The following is a 20,145-nucleotide window of genomic DNA, read 5'->3' as shown; positions in this document are numbered from 1 at the left end:
CACTAATGTAAAGCATAATATTCCAGATAGATTGATCACTAAATAAGGCGAGGGCCAGAACGCTGCGTCCAACCTACATAATTAGCAGCGTTAAATTTTGCGTCATGAGAGTGTCAAATCACGAAGCTCTTGCTCTTATATGCGCATTTTGTGATTTGTGGCACGCATGACGCAAACTGAAACGCCGCTAAGATTGGACGCTGTTTTGCCGCACCTTAACTTAAGCGAGGGCAAAACCACCACGTCATCTTGTCTCCTAAGTTCAATTTTGCGTCCTTTGCCTGACAAAATGGACACAGTCTGCCATGGAAGCAGTTTTGATGACGCACTCTGAACGCAACGCTATAGTTTGGCCCTGCCTTTACCCGGTTTATGGATCTTTATCAGTACTTATTCAGTAGTGTTAGTTTTGCTCAACGGGACGGCATCAACATCGATAACCATTATTAATTAGGTTTCGATCGGTCCGCACTGACGGTTTATTTATTGGATTGGAATTGATTTGAATTAGATTAACTGTGAAATGTACGTGGCATGCTCCAACCGCAATTCCGTAAAACAATATTGACATGAATAGGTCTTCAGATGCCATTCAATTATTATTATACACTCTGCTTTGCATAGCATCAACACTACCTTATTTATTACCACTAACCGAAGTAGTAGACATTGTCGCGTAGTGGGTCAGCTACAATTAAAGAAGTTATGAAGATGTTAAGTTTATTCTTCTTCTTCTTCTGCTTGCGGCTCAGGTTCGTCTGGTCCCTGGTGTCACGTCGACCGGCTACGATCTATTGTGACGCCGCTGTCTATATCTCCCAGGAAGCGTTGGTCGCCTTGAGGAAAAGCAGCACTTTCCTTGCTGGAACAGGCAGGAACAGATCAAATGCAGCGGCGTCCCCGCAGCCTCCTTACAGAGTCTACATAGATCTGTGTCCTGCAGCTTTAGGTTAAACATGTGTCTGTTAAGCCCACAGTGCCACGTAAGCGCTCGCACTAGGATGCATAGGTTTTTTCTGTTGAGTGCTAATGCCTCAGAAGCGGCCCTTTTGTTGAATGGTCTTATTAGCACTCGAGAATGGTTCATTCCTGGGAGTTGTCTCCAGCGAATGAGTGTGTGGTTATTGCAATAGGTTTGTAGGGTGAGTTGCGCCAGGCTTTTGGGTATTTCGCAGAACGGCTCAGGGCCAATTTGCTTCTCGATTATACAATCGATGTTCCTTCAATATTTTGTACAAAAATCCTGCACTACTATTTTAATACGATATTCTTGCCGGTATTTCTCCACTCAACGCCCTTATTAAGCAGTCGATGTGAATATTGGATGCGGAAATCCATGATATATTATGAAAATTAAGCTTAATTTGCTATACTCCGCGAAAAGCAGAAGAATCTGTACGGTGTAATTTATAATTTCTTCAACCTTTATACTCCACACCAAACAGATTCTCAGGAGATGTTGACTTTACTATGAATAATTAACACTTAACAAATCAAGCTTAGTTTTCATAACAATCGGTGTGATTTTGGCATAGAATTAGTTGGAAGAACATAGAGTAACATAGGCTTCTTTTTATCCCAGGAAAACAAACTGTTCCCACGGGATTTGCAAAAACTGCGAGCGAGAAACGCTAGATAAATATATGAATTTGTTGCAGGTCATAACAGCGAGCCGTTGCCTAGTGCTGTGCGCGGAGACCCGCGGCGAGATGGAGTCGTGGGCGGGCGCTGTACGCGGCGCCTTGCACCGCGGCGCTGACGTCGCGGACCTCGTCGCCAGCTTCTCCTCCGGCGACCACCACTGGTATTTGTTTTTCCGTCACTCCCTGTACAAGAGAGAGAGATAGCTAGCAGCTGACAATCACGGTCAAACAGAGTCGTGGGACGTCGCAGACTTCATGAGGTAGAGTCACAGTTAGAAAACAGCTTCTGTCACCGCTCAAATATATGCCGAGGGCAACTGCAGTTCTAATTCCTCCACTGGTATTCTGACAATCTCTATTTGCATGAAAGAGTTAAGTCGCAATAAAATTAAATACAATTATCCTTGTTATTCTCCTCACATGATTTTTTCCTCTGATTTTTTCCTTACCAAGGTATATTAAAGTTAATCTTCTCACAATTATGCTGAAACAAAACTTAGTTTAATTTATTAAAAAAGTGAGATTTAGATTTCGCCTTGTGGGAGGCTTTGGTCATGGCTACCCTACCGACATAGACGTGCCGCTAAGCGATTTAGTGTTCCGGTGCGATGTCGCGTAGAAACCGATTAGAGATACACTACAGGTTAGCCCGCTACCATATTAGACTGCATCATCACTTACCAACAGGTGAGATTACAGTCAAGGACTTACTTGTAGTGAAATAATAAAAAAAAACCTTCGTGCGCTAGTCTGACTCGCACTGGCACGGTTTTTTGTTTAATTATAAATAGGCTAGTCTAATTCTAAGCAGGTTTTATAGGGTGGAACTGAGAATTGGCACCTGGTGAGAATGCAGTCATAGGCTAACTTGTAGTGAAATAAAAAAAAAACGAGTGTGTGAACTTGTGTACACGCGTTAGAAGTTATACTTTTTTGGCGTATGGAAAAAAAATAACTAAAATGATTAACGATAAATATTAAAATTAATCAAAAAGATTTTATTTAAATAAATAAGGTTTTATTAACGTAATAATATTTATTTATGCACACTGTTTGTACTGTTACGAAACACGTGTTCTAAATATAAAAATACTAGAATATACAACTTGAAAATAGTTTTCATGCCACCTAGAACTAACTTTACGATGTAGAATTCAGGTGTCGGTGTGCGCGCGCATCGTTCACTCAAAAATTCACTCTCATCATTTTTCTCCATCGCGCCAAAAGAAGTATAACTTCAAAAATGAAAATATTATAAATAAAATAAAAAAAACATAATACTTCTGGCTGTTACGGTAAGCTTAATATCAAATTTGAAATCATGATATTATCTACCCGGCGGAATAATTTAATATTCCATCGCGCCTTACCATTTTACGGCCATTATCCAATCCGCGGGCATTACCAGATGATTACGTTTAATATAATATTCAACTTAACTAGCCGTGTCTTGTGAATTCATCCGCTTTAAATACCAAATAATAAATTAATATGTAACCGCTAATATTATGATGAAGCATGTAATCTTGTTGTAAGTTTGTTTAATGAAACGTAAATAAATAAACTTCTTCTACTTAAAAAAAGTTATCTTCCTGCATTTTGATAGCCCATTGGATTCATCACGGAGATACATAAGCTTTTTAACATTACGTTAGAAGTTTGGCAAAAGGCAGGCGATGCAAAGCGGTAGGTCTTAGAATGGTCTGTGCGTGGAACTTTACTTATAAGAAATACGCGGATTAATTCGATGCGGCCAATAGTTTTTAAATTTTATGATTATTTCAGAAATCATTAAATTTTAATATTATCATGTGAATGCATCTATTAATTCGAACTTTGATACACTCAGACCGTCAATTATTCACGTTAACGTGGCGTTAACGCTAACTCCCAGTTAGGTAATAGGTCGCTCAATCACACTCGATCACTTTGCGCCTAATTAAGGTTTGTGATGATCTAACGGCTGGCATTTGCACGCAGGTACACAGCGACCCACGCGCGCCCAACGTTCTGCAACGTGTGCCGCGAGCCGTTGGGTGCGTTGGGCACTGCCCACGCGCTGGCATGCGAGCTGTGCAAGTACAAGGCGCACAAGCGTTGCGCAGCTCGCGCGCCGCCATCTTGTAAGTGGAGCACGCTCGCCTCGCTCGGACCCCACGTCGTCGAGGACCCGGATGGGGTGAGTTTCATTTTTATTTTTTCTATTATTAAATAAATAAATAAATGTACTACGACAAAACACACATCGCTACTTAGCCCTAAACGTAGCTTGTGTTATATATGACTGGTGAATATTTTTATGAATAACTAGCGTACCCAGTCCGCTTCGCCGGGCTAGATTTTACTTTACTTTATTTAAACAATAAACTAACATCATTCAATTTTTAATTTAAGTCTCATAATATAAATCATTTATTTCTCTCCGTATTCATCCTCTGCTATTCGCTTCTCGAGCGGGTGAAGATCATTATCTACACCCATGTACACCCAACAATAGAATATCATCATAGTAAATAAAAGCTGTATTTGACAGTTTGACAGTTCAAAAATAGGAGTGCTCCGATCGTCACCAAACTTTACAGGATTACTCGCCAGGTCAATCCGGAGATTCCCTGAAAGTTTCAGTGAAATCGGTCCAGCCGTTTCGGAGCCCATACGGAACATACCCACACACTTTCTCTTTTATATATATATATAGAAATAAATCATCATCATCATCTTCAACCCATTACTGGCCCACTACAGGGCACGGGTCTCCTCTCAGAATCAGAAGGGCTTGGGCCGTAGTCCACGACGCTGGCCAAGGGCGGATTGGTACACTTCACATTCCCCTAAGAACATTATTGAGAACTCTCAGCCATGCAGGTTTCCTCGCGATCTTTTCTTTTAGCGTTAAACCAAGTAATATTCAATTGCTTTTTAAAACGCACATAGCTTCTAAAAGTTAGACAGTGCGTGCCGGGAATCGAACTCGGTCCTCCGCAAAGCAAGCCGAATCTTTATTGACTAGGCTATCACCGCTCACTTACTAGGTATTTAATAATAACGTACTTTACTTACCAAAATAAATAAATATAATACGACTATAAACACAACGCCATCTAGCCGCAAAGTAAGCGTAGAGTTCTCAATAATGTTATGGGTACTAAGAATACAATATTTTTTATTGAATCATATACATATACATAAATAATTATAATTTACATATAAACACTCAGACACTGAAAAACAATCATGTTTATCACACTAACTCTTTCCAGTTGTGGGAATCGAACCCACGGCCTGGACTCAGAAAGCAGGGCCGCTGCTCACTGCGCCAATCGACCGTCGAAAAATTCAAAGTTAGTTTCTGTGGGTTCGGAAAGCGCGATTAAAACTCACTTATCCGAATGGGAGAGGCATGGTGGGTCTAGCTATTCATCTCTAGTAAGAGATGAACTCTAACACGAGAGATGAATAGCTGAATCTTGTTCTGATATGTGGGGCGTTCAATATTACCACGTGATTACAACGTAATAGCAAAAAATCGCTGAATATGGACTCTCATTTGCTTAATTGATCATCTTGTATAAAAATAACGAATAGTCTTGCTCACAACGCCTGCGGTGATTGAGAATTCAGTCCGGGGAAGACTGTTTTTAAACAGAATTTCTAAAACAGCAATTTTCTACGTTCATTACTTTAACAAGCTATTTTTATTTCTATTTACATAATTAGTAATTTCAACCATTTAAATTGTGTACCTTACACAGAAATAAGAATAAACAGAACCCTCATTCAGTATTGTTTGGCATTGAGGCCAAAAACAGTGAAATATTGCTAGCTCACATACTTTCCCATTTTCCTTATTTTATGGTAAACATTAAGAACCTAAAAGGTCTGTAGCGACACATATGTGATGTGCATTTTGCTGATTACTACAAAATGTATTGCACGACGACACACGAGGAGTCCGGCCGTTCTCGCCACCATTGGCAGTCGTGTTTGTGCGCACAATAAACAATACCAGTGCTATGTCGTGTTTCATTAAGACACCCGGATAGGGCACCAGTGAAGGTCCAAAAACTACTGTCAACTGCAAAATGAAGTAAAAAACTGCCTGTTCGAGAAACACTACCAAAGTGGAGTCGTTTTCGAGTTGGAGTTCACAATTTCTGTATGCTCTTAATTCTGTGGTATCTTTACTACCTTTATGGTCTATAGGTCATCAAAGTCAAAGTCAAATATTTCTTTATTCTAATAGAAATAAAGACAGAGAAATATCTTTATTTAAATATTATGCCTCATATTACAACTTCCAACACGTGATCAATTGGTTTTTTTTTTTTTAAGTAGTAATTATTTTCGGATCAAGCAGATGGCCCACCTGATAGTAAGTGGAAAACACATCGCCTATAAACACTGCAACACTTCGCGGGGCATGCAAGGAACACGTCCTGCAAAGTGCCATCCTGTGTCCATCGACCTGAGGCGTAGGTGTTAAGGTGAGCCTGTAATCACACTGGCAACCACGCCCTTCAGACCGGAACACAGCATTGCAACAATGCTGCTTAGCGGCAGAAATCATTGCAACAATGCTGCTTAGCGGCAGAAATCATCGCAACACTGCTGGTTAGCGGCAGAAATCATTGCAACAATGCTGCTTAGCGGCAGAAATCATTGCAAAAATGCTGCTTAGCGGCAGAAATCATTGCAACAATGCTGGTTAGCGGCAGAAATCATTGCAACAATGCTGCTTAGCGGCAGAAATCATTGCAAAAATGCTGCTTAGCGGCAGAAATCATCGCAACACTGCTGGTTAGCGGCAGAAATCATTGCAACAATGCTGCTTAGCGGCAGAAATCATCGCAACACTGCTGCTTAGCGGCAGAAATCATCCCAACAATGCTGCTTAGCGGCAGAAATAAACATGGTGATAGTACTTCCCCGGACGAGCTTTGTCATAAAAAGCTCTACTACTGCTAAAACTAGGTAGTTACTTTATGTGCTACAAAAAGCTTTAATTGACGGGCGATGGCGCAGTTTGCAGCGATCCTGCTTGCTGAGTCCAAGGCCGTGAGTTCGATTCCCACTACTGGAAAATATTTGTATGATGCGCCTGAATGTTTTTCAGTGTCTGGGTGTTTATATGTATATTCTACGTATTTACGTATATCTATCTATATATATATAAAAGAGAAATTGTGTGGGTAAGTTCCGTATAGGCTCGGAAACGGCTGGACCGATTTCAATGGAACTTTCAGGGAATCTCTGGATTGACCTGGCAAGTAATCCTGTAAAGTTTGGTGACGATCGGAGCACTCCTATTTTTGAACTGTCAAATACAGCTTTTATTAATAATTTAATGATATAAGTTTATTGTTTAAATAAAATAAAGCAAAATCTAGCCCGGGCTGGGTACGCTAGGTATTCATAAAAATGTTCATCAGTCATCTTAGTACCCATAACACAAGCTACGCTTACTTTGGAGCTAGATGGCGATGTGTGTATTGTCGTAGTATATTAATATTTATATTTATTTATTTATAATTTCAATTATTGGGCACTGTATAACAGTTTTTATCTATGGTTAGCATTTTGAAGATTGAAATAATAAAAATAGTACCGTAAATATAATAGTAAATTAGCTAAGAATTACTTGAATAAAGAGACAGATACATGGTATATGCAGCTTTATAAAGCTTGGAAATATTGACGCTTACGGGCCGTTAAAAATAATTGCGCGATAATAATTGGATCGTTCGAGTTCAAGGTGGTATTCAATATTATTACACAATCAAAGGTTTAATTTGAATATGTAAAGGGATGAATTTCACTTGAGCTTGCTTTACTGATCCTCTACAAACATGATAATACATAAGCATAAACTATAAAAAAATTATATAGTTCTTCACAGTAAAAAAGAAGATATGCTAACCTTGACTCATTACGAAAATTCTAAGTACGGTTTCCTCACGATGTGTTCCTTCATCGTTAAAGCAAGCTATATTTTAATTGCTTAAAACGCACATTACTTACAAAAATTAGAGGTGCGTGCAGGGATTTGAACTTGGGATCTTGAAAGTGACGTCGAAGTCCTCCCCGCTGGGCTAACACCGCTACTCATTTATTAATAATAAAAAAAAAAAATAATGGTATACAAGGTTTAAGTTAGTTAGTTAGTTAGGTTTAAGTTGGCGTACGAAGTTATCACCATCCCCTTACAATTATGGAAACATATATGTATGAACGCTTCATAAGTGCCTGTGATAGGCCTACATGAATAAAGAAATTTTGAATTTGAATTTGAATTTGATTGTACATTACTGAGTATTTTACAAAGGAGGCTAGTAGGAAGGGCTGCTCGCGCTCACTTCACTTATACATAACACTTGGCGATATTTTAAATGCGACGTTACTTTACGTTTGTAAATTTGTCATTCTTAGTCCGTTCACGCAACGACTTTTGCATTTAATTATAACGTAAGAAGGGATGCGTTATATGCGTATAGAACACGTGGACTAATACGATAACATGGGATCTTATTATGAAGCAAAACTGCTTATATTGAAACTATATTCTTGTTGCAGAAAAAGAGCCGTACCGTCAATATATAAACTTAAATCCCTCCGTGAATCCCTCCGTGAAAAATTTAAAGAAATATGTATACTTACGGTAGCTTCACAATATATTTATAACAATATAGTATTTGTAAAACAAAATATTACTCTTTATAAACGAAAAGTGGATATAAACAACCGCCTTACTCGAAATGGACATAAGTTAATGACATATGCACATCGTTTTCGAAAGGTGCAGAAGTCATTTGTGGGATTCATTATATGCTTTTATAATATGATTCCCAAGGTAATTTTGGACCTGCCAATGCATAAGTTTAAACATTTAATAAAGCGTGGTTACGAAACGATTGATGAATTTCTTAACGAGGCTGGGCAAGGCAAAGTAGCTTGGAAGCAGGCTCCGCTCTCATCTCTCACAAGATAGTAAATTTAAAAGATTGTTAAATAATGTTGAAAAAGAGTAATCTGCTGAGTTTCTTGTCGGCTCTTCTCGGTGAAATCTGCCTTCCGAACCGGTGGTAGAGTCACTACAAACAGACTTGATGTTTCAAAAGTGCTTATAAACTTAACCTACTTGAAATAAATGAATTTAAAATTTTGAACTTTGAATTTTAAACAGAAATGCCCTTAAATTACCAAATTTGTAAGATAAATTGATTATCTCAGCTTATACCATTGAACAAGTTACTTTTATTTGTTAAATCTCGCGCTCGTAGTCCTTTATAAACTCCATCACTATATCTGTCAACAGCTCTCTGACTATTTATCTATGCGCCCCACTTTTTTCCCACTTAATTCCACAGTAACGGTTATTAATCTCGAAAGCAATCGAATAGGAATCGACGCGACGGTTTGTATACTCAATGGGTACTCGTAATTCATTTTATGACGCAATAATTCTTGAACGACTCTTTTTTATGGCACTCGGCGTTTGAAATGCCCTCGTTCAATGCTTATCTGTTAATTTGAGCTATATTTATATTATAGCTATATTATTCTCGATTTAAGCTTTCGGAATCGGTTATTAGTTTACTTTACGAAAAGGGTTTATTCGCTTAAGTAGCGTTGGCTATTATAGCTACTTTCGTTTAATAATAATTTACAAATAAATAATGATTATTATAATATAAATAATGAAAGTCGCGCCATACGGAGTCTTTCGTATGATTTAGTTAACGGAGCCCTAAAGAGCTCACAAACTTTTTTAATCTCTGTCTACATTGATTCAGAGATAATTTCAAAGTAAGCAGTCGAGTGAATCTGACAGGCAATATAATTACCGACAAGATTTTGCTTTTAGCCGCTTTTGATTTTTGTTTGATCCTAGAATTATGGAAAGTATCTTCATTGTACGGAATTGGACCTGTTAGAGTTTATTATAAGTATTCAAAAATAGATATAGAATAATAAATAAATAAAAATGATAAAATAAATATACTACGACGTACGTAGTACCATAGCACAAGCTATCTGTTATACACACATCGCCATCTAGCCAAAAATTAAGCGTAACTTGTGTTATGGGTACTAAGATGACTGGTGAACATTTTTATGAATAATATACTTAAAAACTTATAATATACATGTAAACACCCAGACACTGAAAAACATTCATGTTCATCACACAAATATTTTCTAGTTGTGGGAATCGAACCAACGGCCTTCGACTCAGAAAGCAGGGTCGCTGCCCACTGCGCCAATCGGCCGTAATACAGAAAAGATAGATTATATGCATACTTAATATTAATAGTGGTCGCCTTGTATTCGAAATTAAACCATAATTAATTTAAATTATAAATTTAAACATTATGAAGGTTCCGTTGCCAAAGATTATATATACTTCTATAACCACAGATGTCACCAAGATTACATTAAATTCAAAACTTCAAAATTCATTTATTTCAAGTAGGCCCAGTTCATATGCACTTTTGAAACGTCAAGACAGTCTGTTTGTAGTGACTCTACCACCGGTTCGGAAGGCAGATTCTACCGAGAAGAAGACGGCAAGAAACTCTGCAGATTATTATTATTGATTGTTAATTAGTCTTATATAACTACTGAAAAAGAGTTCATACGTGTGTGTGTGTGTGTTATATACATGGTAGTGTGTGTAATGTTGTTTTTATTGATTTAATGTATTCTTATGTACAATTAAAAAAAATAGCATGCCTTCTTTTCTACATAAACTATAAATGTGGGAAATTTCATAATCGCAATTATCGTAAAAATAGGTACCAAATATCTATTTCACTTATACCTATATTAAATATATAGAATATACATGCGATACGATATGTGTTTGTTTGTTTCCCCTCACTTGACGTCCTAACTAAGCTACCAGTCGACTTGAATTTTGGCGTAGATTTAGTTGAAAGTTCATATTTCTTTCTAGAAAAACGAGCAGTTCTCGTTTTTCTAAAGAAATCACATGATTTATAAGAAAAAAACCGTAATAAACGCGGAACAGCAAAGCAGGTAACATCTAGTTGACAATAAAGAAAAAAAATAACGAATCGCTTTTGTCCGCAGAACATCATAATGCCGCATCAGTGGCTCGAGGGCAACCTGCCCGTGGCAGCAAGGTGTGACATATGCGACAAGACCTGCGGCTCCGTTCTAAGGTCAGTTTATTTTTACCTGAAATCCAAGAAAAGAGGAAGATGAAGCTGTGAGAACCCAGTGGGTAGGACTTTAACTTCACTTTCGAGGGGCGAGTTCGAATCACGGCACGCACCTCGAACTTACTAAGTTATGTGTGTTTTTAGCAATTCAAATAGAACATGCTTCAACGGTGTAGGAAAACACCGTGAGGACACGTGCATGCCTGAGATTTATCCATAATGTTCTCAAAGGTGTGTAAAGTCCACTAATCCGCACTGAGCCAGCGTGGTAGACTACGGCGTTAAACCCTTCTCATTGTCAGTGGATACCCGTGACCTTTACGGGACCGGTAATATGTTGATATGATGACCCAAGTCAGGAGTTTGATGTTTCAGGATTCATACCTATGTCTTTAAATTTCACATTTATGTGGATTTAAAGCACAAAAATTGCACTTGCGTTAATTATGAAGGAAATCATCGTAGAGAAACCTACATACCTGAGAGTTCTTAACGGAGCGTTAAGTCCAACGGTCCTTTCTTTGCCAACATTGTAGACTACGGCATAAATCCTTCTCATCCTGAAAGGAGATCCATGCCTTGTGGTGGGCCAGTAAAGAGTTGATGATGTTGATGATGTATGTACGTTTGCACTATGTATATATGTTTGTGTGTATGTAGCCAGCGACGTGGTTTTATGCTTATAAACTTTCCCTCCTTATTTATGTAGGAAAGTATATAACGTGGGATTCTCTATTCCACCATAAACCCATGCGGAGGCCTGTGTCCAGCTGTGGAAAGTTAATAGGCTTATTGCGAACTTCTAAAATCCTGAATTCGTTGCACCTGGATCTGATGGATGGATGGGGTATCGTCGGAATTCTTACATTACTCCCATTGACACCAGCTGTTTATTTATTCCTACATTCAATTCAATATGGCGACTGTAAGGCGCCATTTTGAAATGTGGAAACTATTACAATGTTCGACATTGTTGTTTTTAATTTCCATTATTGCCTACATACAGTTATTTTCAAAGTTCTTTCCTAGCCAGTCTTGCTCTAAATATTATGCATTAAAAAAGTATATTAATTAAAGGGTTCTTTTTTAAAAACCACAATCATGCCCGTATTGCCTGTTGTGCGTATCAGAAACGTGGATAAAAAATGTTTCGTGCGTGTTAATGGAATATCAACACATAAGGATGCCACCACTCACGGTGTCTCGCTGTTCTTTGGTAGAACAAGATTGTGAAATTACTGGGCACACTCCCCGAAGTATATCCTGAGCACCCCGAAGGTCTTTTGTCTATGGCAGTCTATTGGCATTCTACGGACTTTAAACATTTCATAATGTATTTGCGTCGTAAGCTGGTCTATATCATTACTTTTCATCAGGCGTGATCATCGTCAAACGCCTGTAAAAGTCCACTGCTGGACTAAAAGTCTATCCCAATCACCACGCTAGGCAGACGGGTCGGTGATTGACTGCAAGCTTATTTTCCATAAGAAATAATATCTGCTTGTTCGAAATTACGTAATTCTACTCGAATGAAGACGAGGGTCGTTGAACCGTAGTCACCATTGCAGTGTTCACTTCAACTTATTTATGGACAAACCTGAATCAGATCCACGTGATAACAACCGGCCTGTTGTAGGCATTTTATAAATATCCGGCTGCGTCTGAAATAGACGACCGTAAATTGAGTTTTGCTAAGACTTGTTCTTATACGTCACGGACGTTTATATAACACAGTTATTTTATTTACTTATTTAAGCTAGTCTTTTTAACTCTGTGATTTAAATATAGTTAGTAGTAGTAAATAAAATATTTGTAATGTGTTTTATTAACAAATTACCTATTGCACTGTGCCGTTTGCGTAGTAGTTAGTAGGTTATTTGGAGGAAAACGCTTCAAGGGATAAGGCCGCCATCGCGTATATATATATACACATAGATATATGGTCACATTAACGTTCATTATATCAACCCATTACCGGCCCAAAGTAGGGCACGGATCTCGCACACATTAGGATGTAGGCCGTAGTCCACCACGCTGGCCCAGTGCGGATCGGTGGATTTCATACGCCTTTGAAAAAATTATGTAGAACTGTCAGGCATGCAGGTTTCCTCACGATGTTTTCCTCCATCGTTGAGGCAAGTGATATTTTAGAGAAATACAAGAAAAAAGTTAGAGGCGCGCTGGAATTCGAACTCGGCTCTCCTAAAGTGATACCGAAGTCCTGGCCACTGAGCTATCCAAAATAATGTGCGTTGTAAGCAATCGAAATTGCTTCAACGGTGGAGGCAAACGTTGTGAAAAAATCTGTATGCATGAGAATTCTCCATTATGTTCTCAAAAGCGTGTAAAACCGCACTGGACCAGCGTGGTGGACTCCGGCCTGAACCTTTCTTATTGTCGGAGGAGACCTGTGTCCTGTAGTGCTACGGTGCTACTAGAGTAAAAATGTAGCGCTACGTCAAACATGTTTAGATTATTTCATATAGTTTGCTATTACGTAGGTATATGTGGCGTGAATTGAGGGTATGCACTAAGTGAGCAGCCTGTCTGGGCATTGCAAGCATAAATATTTACTTCTCTTTATTCATTGTTACATATAAAAGATTACAATATTATTTTTGGAGATATATATGTTAAAAGTTTTTGTTTTGTTACCATAAGTTATGTTTGTTCTTCTAGGGGTGACCAACCTATAGTGATTTAGGTCACGCTTGGGGACGGTGGAAATTGAAATATTCAAAGCCATGCAAATTGACTCGACACGTGTCCAACGTGGTTTCCAATAAGACCGCGTTCATACGGCTGCACAAAGGTGTTTATTTTGAAAAAGAGGAATGCCTTTGTGTAGCGGAACGTTCAGGCAAATAACAGGCGAAACTACATTTTCAGAAATGTGACAAAGTTGTTTTGAGTTCCCGCTTACAGGTATTTCTTTTTGAATTCCGTATTCATGTTTTTTTTAGTAGTAGTAGTAGTTCGAAACTACAATGTTTCCTACTAGATGGCGCTACAGTCGCTATAAGACTGGTATAAATGCATATACTAATATCGGCATCAGCAGTTGGAGCTTAGTGGTCAAAACGCACAGGCGATTTCCAGAGAGTCGCATATATGAATTTTAAATTTATAAAAATTGATATCTCCTCCAAGTGTACGTAAAAACACTATGAAAAATATAAAATCCGCATGAATATTTATATATTTTTTCAGTATATACTCATTTTTATTAGCTAACCTTTATTACATTTAATTATTTTCCCCAAGGGTTGTCGGGAAGAGTCAAAGTCAAAGTCAAATATTTCTTTATTCAAATAGGCACATAGATGGCACTTTTGATGCGTACATTACAGGGCTTCAAACGCGAAAAGAATGCGTTAGCAATACACCTTTACATACCAATATCTGCCTAAATTAATTAAGTTGTCTTTTGTGTGGTTTCTTTATAATGTGCAATAAGGTGTTTTATCTATCTGTATAGTGCCAGTGGGACGAGTTTAACCCTATTGCTAAGTCTCTGATGTCAGTCTTTCCGACAATCCTTCTGTCAGTTACCGGGATGTATAACGCGTTCTAGGCATAGGGGTAAAATGAACATAATACGGTAAAATTAAATAATGTGTATTTCTATAGCTGGTAGACCGAAAAGAAAAAGAAAAGGGATGTAATACAAACATAATTTTTTATGATAGTTTTATTGCATAGTGGGTATGCACAGGGTATGCAGATGATATGATACAATAGCGACGCAAAGCTGTAGAATAGAAAGAAACATTGGACGTGGAATATTATCCTTTTTTTTCAGCACGCCATTATGTGCTTTGGTTTATCCACTTAACCATAAAGCGAATAATTGGTAAAGACAACTGTAAAACAATTAACCGATTGAAGCTTCCTTAATTCCCAGATTGATTGTCTTATAAAATAACGCTTATGAAAATCTGCGGATATTTGTTACTCAGTCGTGCGTAAGCAAACTTTGATGTACAAATTTAGCACAGATAGACGTCTTGCTTCTCGTTTCAGTGAACTCTACAATAAGTTTCCAACTTAGTAGGTGCAAAACGTAAAGTTACTCAATAATCATGACGAATTTTGTTAAAGATAAGACCCAGTGCAGTGAGGTTGGAAGAGTTATTAATTTTATATGTTAAGTATTTAATAATGGTTTTACTTTGTTGGATAGAAGCAGCGTTACTTAGGAGAATTCCATGATATATTATGAAAATTAACTTGCGAAAATCACCTCCAGAAAGTAACTCCGAAGCCAGAGCATCCTAAGATGTTGACTTTACAGTGAATAATTGTTAAGTGACAACTTAACTAGACAACGTACAGATTCTCCTGCTTTTCGCGGAGAAGGCCTATAGCAAATGAGGCTTAATTTTCATGATACGGTTTTACTTTAAAGGCGCAGTAGTGAACCTGAGCAATTTCATCATATCAACCTATTACCGGCTTACAACAGAGCACGGGTCTCCTCCCACAATGAGAAGGGTCTAGGCCGTAGTCCACCACGTACAATATTCCATCATATAGCGTGGCGATGCGTCGCCACGGCTTGTATCGCAACGCCAACAAACAGGTTTACCCTCGCCTATACATGTTTCACATCAAAATCAAAACTCAGCATTTCCTGTTATAACAAAGTAATTACTTCTTTATAGTCCCATCGTAAGGGTTGGTTTTTACCACCCTGTTTATAACGATCACTGAAAGTGTTTTAAAACCAAAAAAAATGTTTGAGCCGTCTCGAGACGCCTGGCAGATGTGAAACATTGAGTTGAAAGTTACATGCATAAAAGAACAGATTAATCAGATATAGCGGTATTAAAAAGATAAAGCATTACAATTTTTTCCATAAAATAATAACTGTTTATTGCAAACAAAATTATATTTATTAAAAATAATATTATTTCAATTTTTTTTTTTAAATCACTACAATTTAACTGCGTACGGTATATATATTCCATCATATGGCATGGCGATGCATCGCCACGGCCTGTATCGCCAACAATCAGCTCAATAATGTTCCTATACCACAGCAAAATAAGACAAAGCCATTTAGGCTCAATCGATACTCCTTTGTATGGCAAACCTCCTTAAGCTCAATTAAGCGTAATTTCACACGTGGTAAATGCATTTGCAATTCAACGAGAAATTCCACTTAAACTAACCGACATACTCGTACCTACAACACGTGTAACACGCTTTTCTACTTCAAAGAATATTGAATAGAACCAGGCGTAACTTTATCACATAACCTCCGTACTGCCCAAGGGTCGGAGGTAGCAATAAAGGTTTCCCATCACGCCAAAAAAAGGCGTTATTTTGCGGAGTTCCATGATACACAATGAAATAGACTTAATCTTTACATAGTATCAAACAGAGTCTCTCCCGCATTATGTAAGTTTCGATCTTTTAAATTACGCAACAGATTTTATTGCAGTTTTCAGCAATAGATGGACTGATTCATGATGCTTTATATTTTGTAGGTAAACATATATTCATATTTAAAAAAAAACAAACTTTGTAAAACAACTAAAAAGCAAGATATAAATATTTTCTACAACATTTGAATATTTTTGATCCGACATGCAGTATTAAAAATATTTAATAAGGGGGCGTCCATAAATTACGTGAGGTGTTTAAGGGGGGGGGGAGGGGTCGAGTCAAATCTCATCTAATCTTACGCTGGAGAGAGGGGGGGTCTCGGCAAATATCACGCAATTTTTTTTCTGATTGAAACAAAAAAAAATTATACTATTTTGGTCCATTTAATCCAGATTGTACATGCTTAAGATTTGTAATTTTAATTAAATTTTCCCAAGTGTACGTGATGATTTAGAGAAAAGATGCTGCAGTTCATGCGGTATTTACTTTGCATCTAGCACAAGAGCTGCAGAGCACAGGCGATCAGCCCACATTGCACCAGCTAAGCAAGCGCGTATGTTCCCACAAAGTGCGACCCTCACGGATTGTCACAAGACGAGCTAATGAGTTACTTTGTGCAAGTGCCAATGGCTTAGAGTGGCTAGATCAGAACGAAGGTGAAGAAGCAGATGATTTTACTGAAAATCATATGGACATGTTGGTTCCAATAGTCTCTCTTGAGACCATGCATGATTCTCCATGGACTGAAAGATATTTTTTTTTTAATCACAGTAGTTACGATTTAAGTATTCTATTGTTAAATTTTTATTACACTTATAATTAAACTCTCAACAATATTGATTACTAGTCTTGAATAGTCGTAAATAAAAGCATGAAGCAAATTTGTTTTTTTCTTATTACAATAACAATCCAACGCGATTACGTAAGAAACTCACATTTTGAAAAATCTCACGTGAGATTGGGGGATGGGGGTGGGGGTTGAATGAAATCTCACGACATCTCACCGGGGGGGGAGGGGGGGGCAGAAAATTTAAAAAAACACCTCACGTAATTTATGGACGCCCTAAAACCTAAGCAACAATTACTAAATACAATTAATGCAATACAATGATTCCGTAAACTTATGTAAAGTATTATATTTGCACAATAAAGCAATTATATATTTAACCAATAAAATTATCTACGTTTTAATTCATTTAGCGGCATCGTTAATACAGTTTTATACTCAAAAATTATAGATAATCAAGGGATTTTTTTTATTAAATATTGGAAACAGTAATAAAACAAAAATTAAAATGCGCAAAGTCGGTCTTATCGCTTTAAGTGATTTGCTCCAGACAACCCTTAATGAAAGAAGAAAATAAGAATTAATGATAATGGAAACGGGATATTGCAATATTTTAAAAATATAGGAATAACAATAATAGTATAAGTAGCTCAAACAAATATAAATAATGTAGAAATAAATACATTATATATATATATATATATATATACATATATATCGGCGCAACGACATATGAAGTTGCTAAATTGATTACCCTAAAAACTAAATTGATTAAAGATAAATTGTAATTGTTATTCTCATAATTAAAGATCATTAGCTAATTGATGTACACCACCTGTAAACAATAGATTGCTTATCCCCCACCTGGGTGTTCTTTATAAATACAGAGTGTTCAATGTCTTGCGGATCATTCTGGCACGAGTAGCCAAACCGAGCAGAGCTCTATATTGTTGTGATAACTTTATTTAAGTGAAATAAACAATTATTTGGAAAAACAAGTCCTTATTACTGCTAACATGGAAAGTTACGATAACGACGACGAAAATGACGTCAGTATTGCTGACGTCATTGTTTTTAAAAATAATATCGCGTCAGAGGCGCCGTCATATATATACAATTTAAAAAAAATAGTTTATTTCGGTAAGAAACAAAGTGGTATCAATATATCGCTGAAGTCTTCTTTTAAGAGTAGTATTACTACCCCTGTGTCAGAATACAGAATAATTAAAATAAACTTAACAAATTACAATAAAAAAAGGAAGGAAGGTAAACAAACAAAATTTGGTATACAGAAATTTAGTTATTGATATTATTTTTTTACCACCTCTTTAAGATTCAAAATAAGTATGTGTGTGCGTGTGTGTGTTTGTGTGTGTGTGTGTGAGTGTGTGTGTGTGTGTGTGTGTGTGTGTGTGTGTGTGTGTGTGTGTGTGAGTGAGTGAGTGTGTGTTTGTTTTTGTGTGTGCGTGCTCATGGTTTGTGTAAGACAGAATTTGTGAAAATTCACGACTTAAAAATTCAATTTTATATAAAACGAAAAATTACATACAAATTATATTTAAAATCAAATCAGCCTTATTTGACTTTTTGAGATACAGCTAGTCAATTCGTGTTTCGACTATCATTTGGGTTCAAAGGGTCGCTGGGAGTGAATGGATAAAAGCGACAAAATAGTAGCATGAAAAGAATAAATGAACTCCTTAGTGCAGCCTTTGAATACGCTAACGAGACAGCTAGAGTACTTCCATTCTTATAATAAAAATGATGCTTCAATCGCTGCGGGTAAGATTTCTTTATTTGCTGTCGTGTATTAGAAATGAGATGGCAATTACAATAGAAATATTCTACGTGAGCAAATAACTAAAGAATTACGTAACGATATTAAAATCGTTTAATAAGCTATTTCTTTTTATTATTTATATTTTAATTAAAACTATAAATAATAAAAAGATATAAGCTCCTTCATTTAAATTTTAGTTTTTTTTTTTAATATTAAATTCTTTTTCGTTTGCGCTAACTAAATTAAAACCATGCAAATGTTACTCGCGCACCATAAACGTTTATATCCCTACTTCCCTACTTAATATTATAAATATGATTGTAAGTTTGTTTGTTACGCTTTCACACAAAAACTACTAAACCGATCATCACGAAACTTTGTACACATATTTTTGAAGGTATTAAAAGTAATATAGTATGCTTTCCCGAAATTAAGCTCAGTTCTCTCGGGCGAGGGTACGAAAGTGTTTGACGATTTTACACCAGGCTCAGCTATGCTAAATACATAAAGTGCTGCATGCATGTCATGCAGTGTTCGAAAAACGAAAACAAAAGCGGACGAAGTCGCGGGCAACAGCTAGTATAAAGTAATAATTAATTATATTTGTATCAGGTCACGAAAACGTCATATTGCTTTTGTTTCAAAACGCATTACTCACTTTTTTACGCGACCACAGGAGAGCAATATTTTTAACAATTTATGCACGTAGGTAGGTATATATATAAATATGTGTGTCAGTTTTATGAAGGGGCTAGTTTCAGTATTATCCCCTAGTGAGCAGATTTTAGATTTTAGTAATTTAGATGACGTTGGCTTTCTTTTAGTGACCTAAGTGGTTGTGCCTATGTGGCGACACAGTACATACTCGATAAACTTTTTTATTTCTTGTAATGTTTAAATTTTTGTAGTTATTATGTAAATATAGTATGTATGTTCCACTCCAATCCACTTTCCACCATTTTATCGGCTATGCACGCTCAGGTTGCCTTTAAAAGATCACAGTTAGTGATAAGGCCGCCTTTGCATCCTAGCACTAAGTACTATTATTGTTTTTCCTATTGTGTTGTGTTGCAATAAAGTTTTTCTATACACACTATATTTTTTTTAATATATTCTAGTTAAAAATATGCGGCTTGAGGTAAAAAACTATAAGCTATTTAAGAATTTTCAAAGAATGCACTTCCATGACCATACGATACCCCATTTGACCTCAAAACTCTACTTTATAACCTTTTAACGATTCGTGTTGCGAAAATTTTATTTTATCGTAAAAAAACTGTTTTCCATCATGTTTCTAGTTCACAGCGATTTCAAGAAAAAGCCAGTTTTAAATAGATCCCAAAGAAAACTCACTTATATATG

The 20,145-nt window shown here is 36.9% G+C and overlaps 1 protein-coding gene across 1 annotated transcript in view; it reads left to right on the top strand.

Moving 5' to 3' along the window:
* LOC120637779 (diacylglycerol kinase eta) overlaps positions 1-20,145 on the top strand; it is a 168,298-nt gene that overhangs the window by 112,001 nt on the left and 36,152 nt on the right. The window contains 3 exon segments of the mRNA XM_039909792.1: positions 1,659-1,804; positions 3,624-3,822; positions 10,734-10,825. Of these exon segments, the coding sequence (XP_039765726.1) occupies positions 1,659-1,804; positions 3,624-3,822; positions 10,734-10,825 (437 nt within the window).

This window comes from Pararge aegeria, chromosome 4 (assembly GCF_905163445.1).
Source record: "Pararge aegeria chromosome 4, ilParAegt1.1, whole genome shotgun sequence".
NCBI lineage: Eukaryota > Metazoa > Arthropoda > Insecta > Lepidoptera > Nymphalidae > Pararge > Pararge aegeria.
This window is presented reverse-complemented; position numbering and strand designations above follow the sequence as displayed.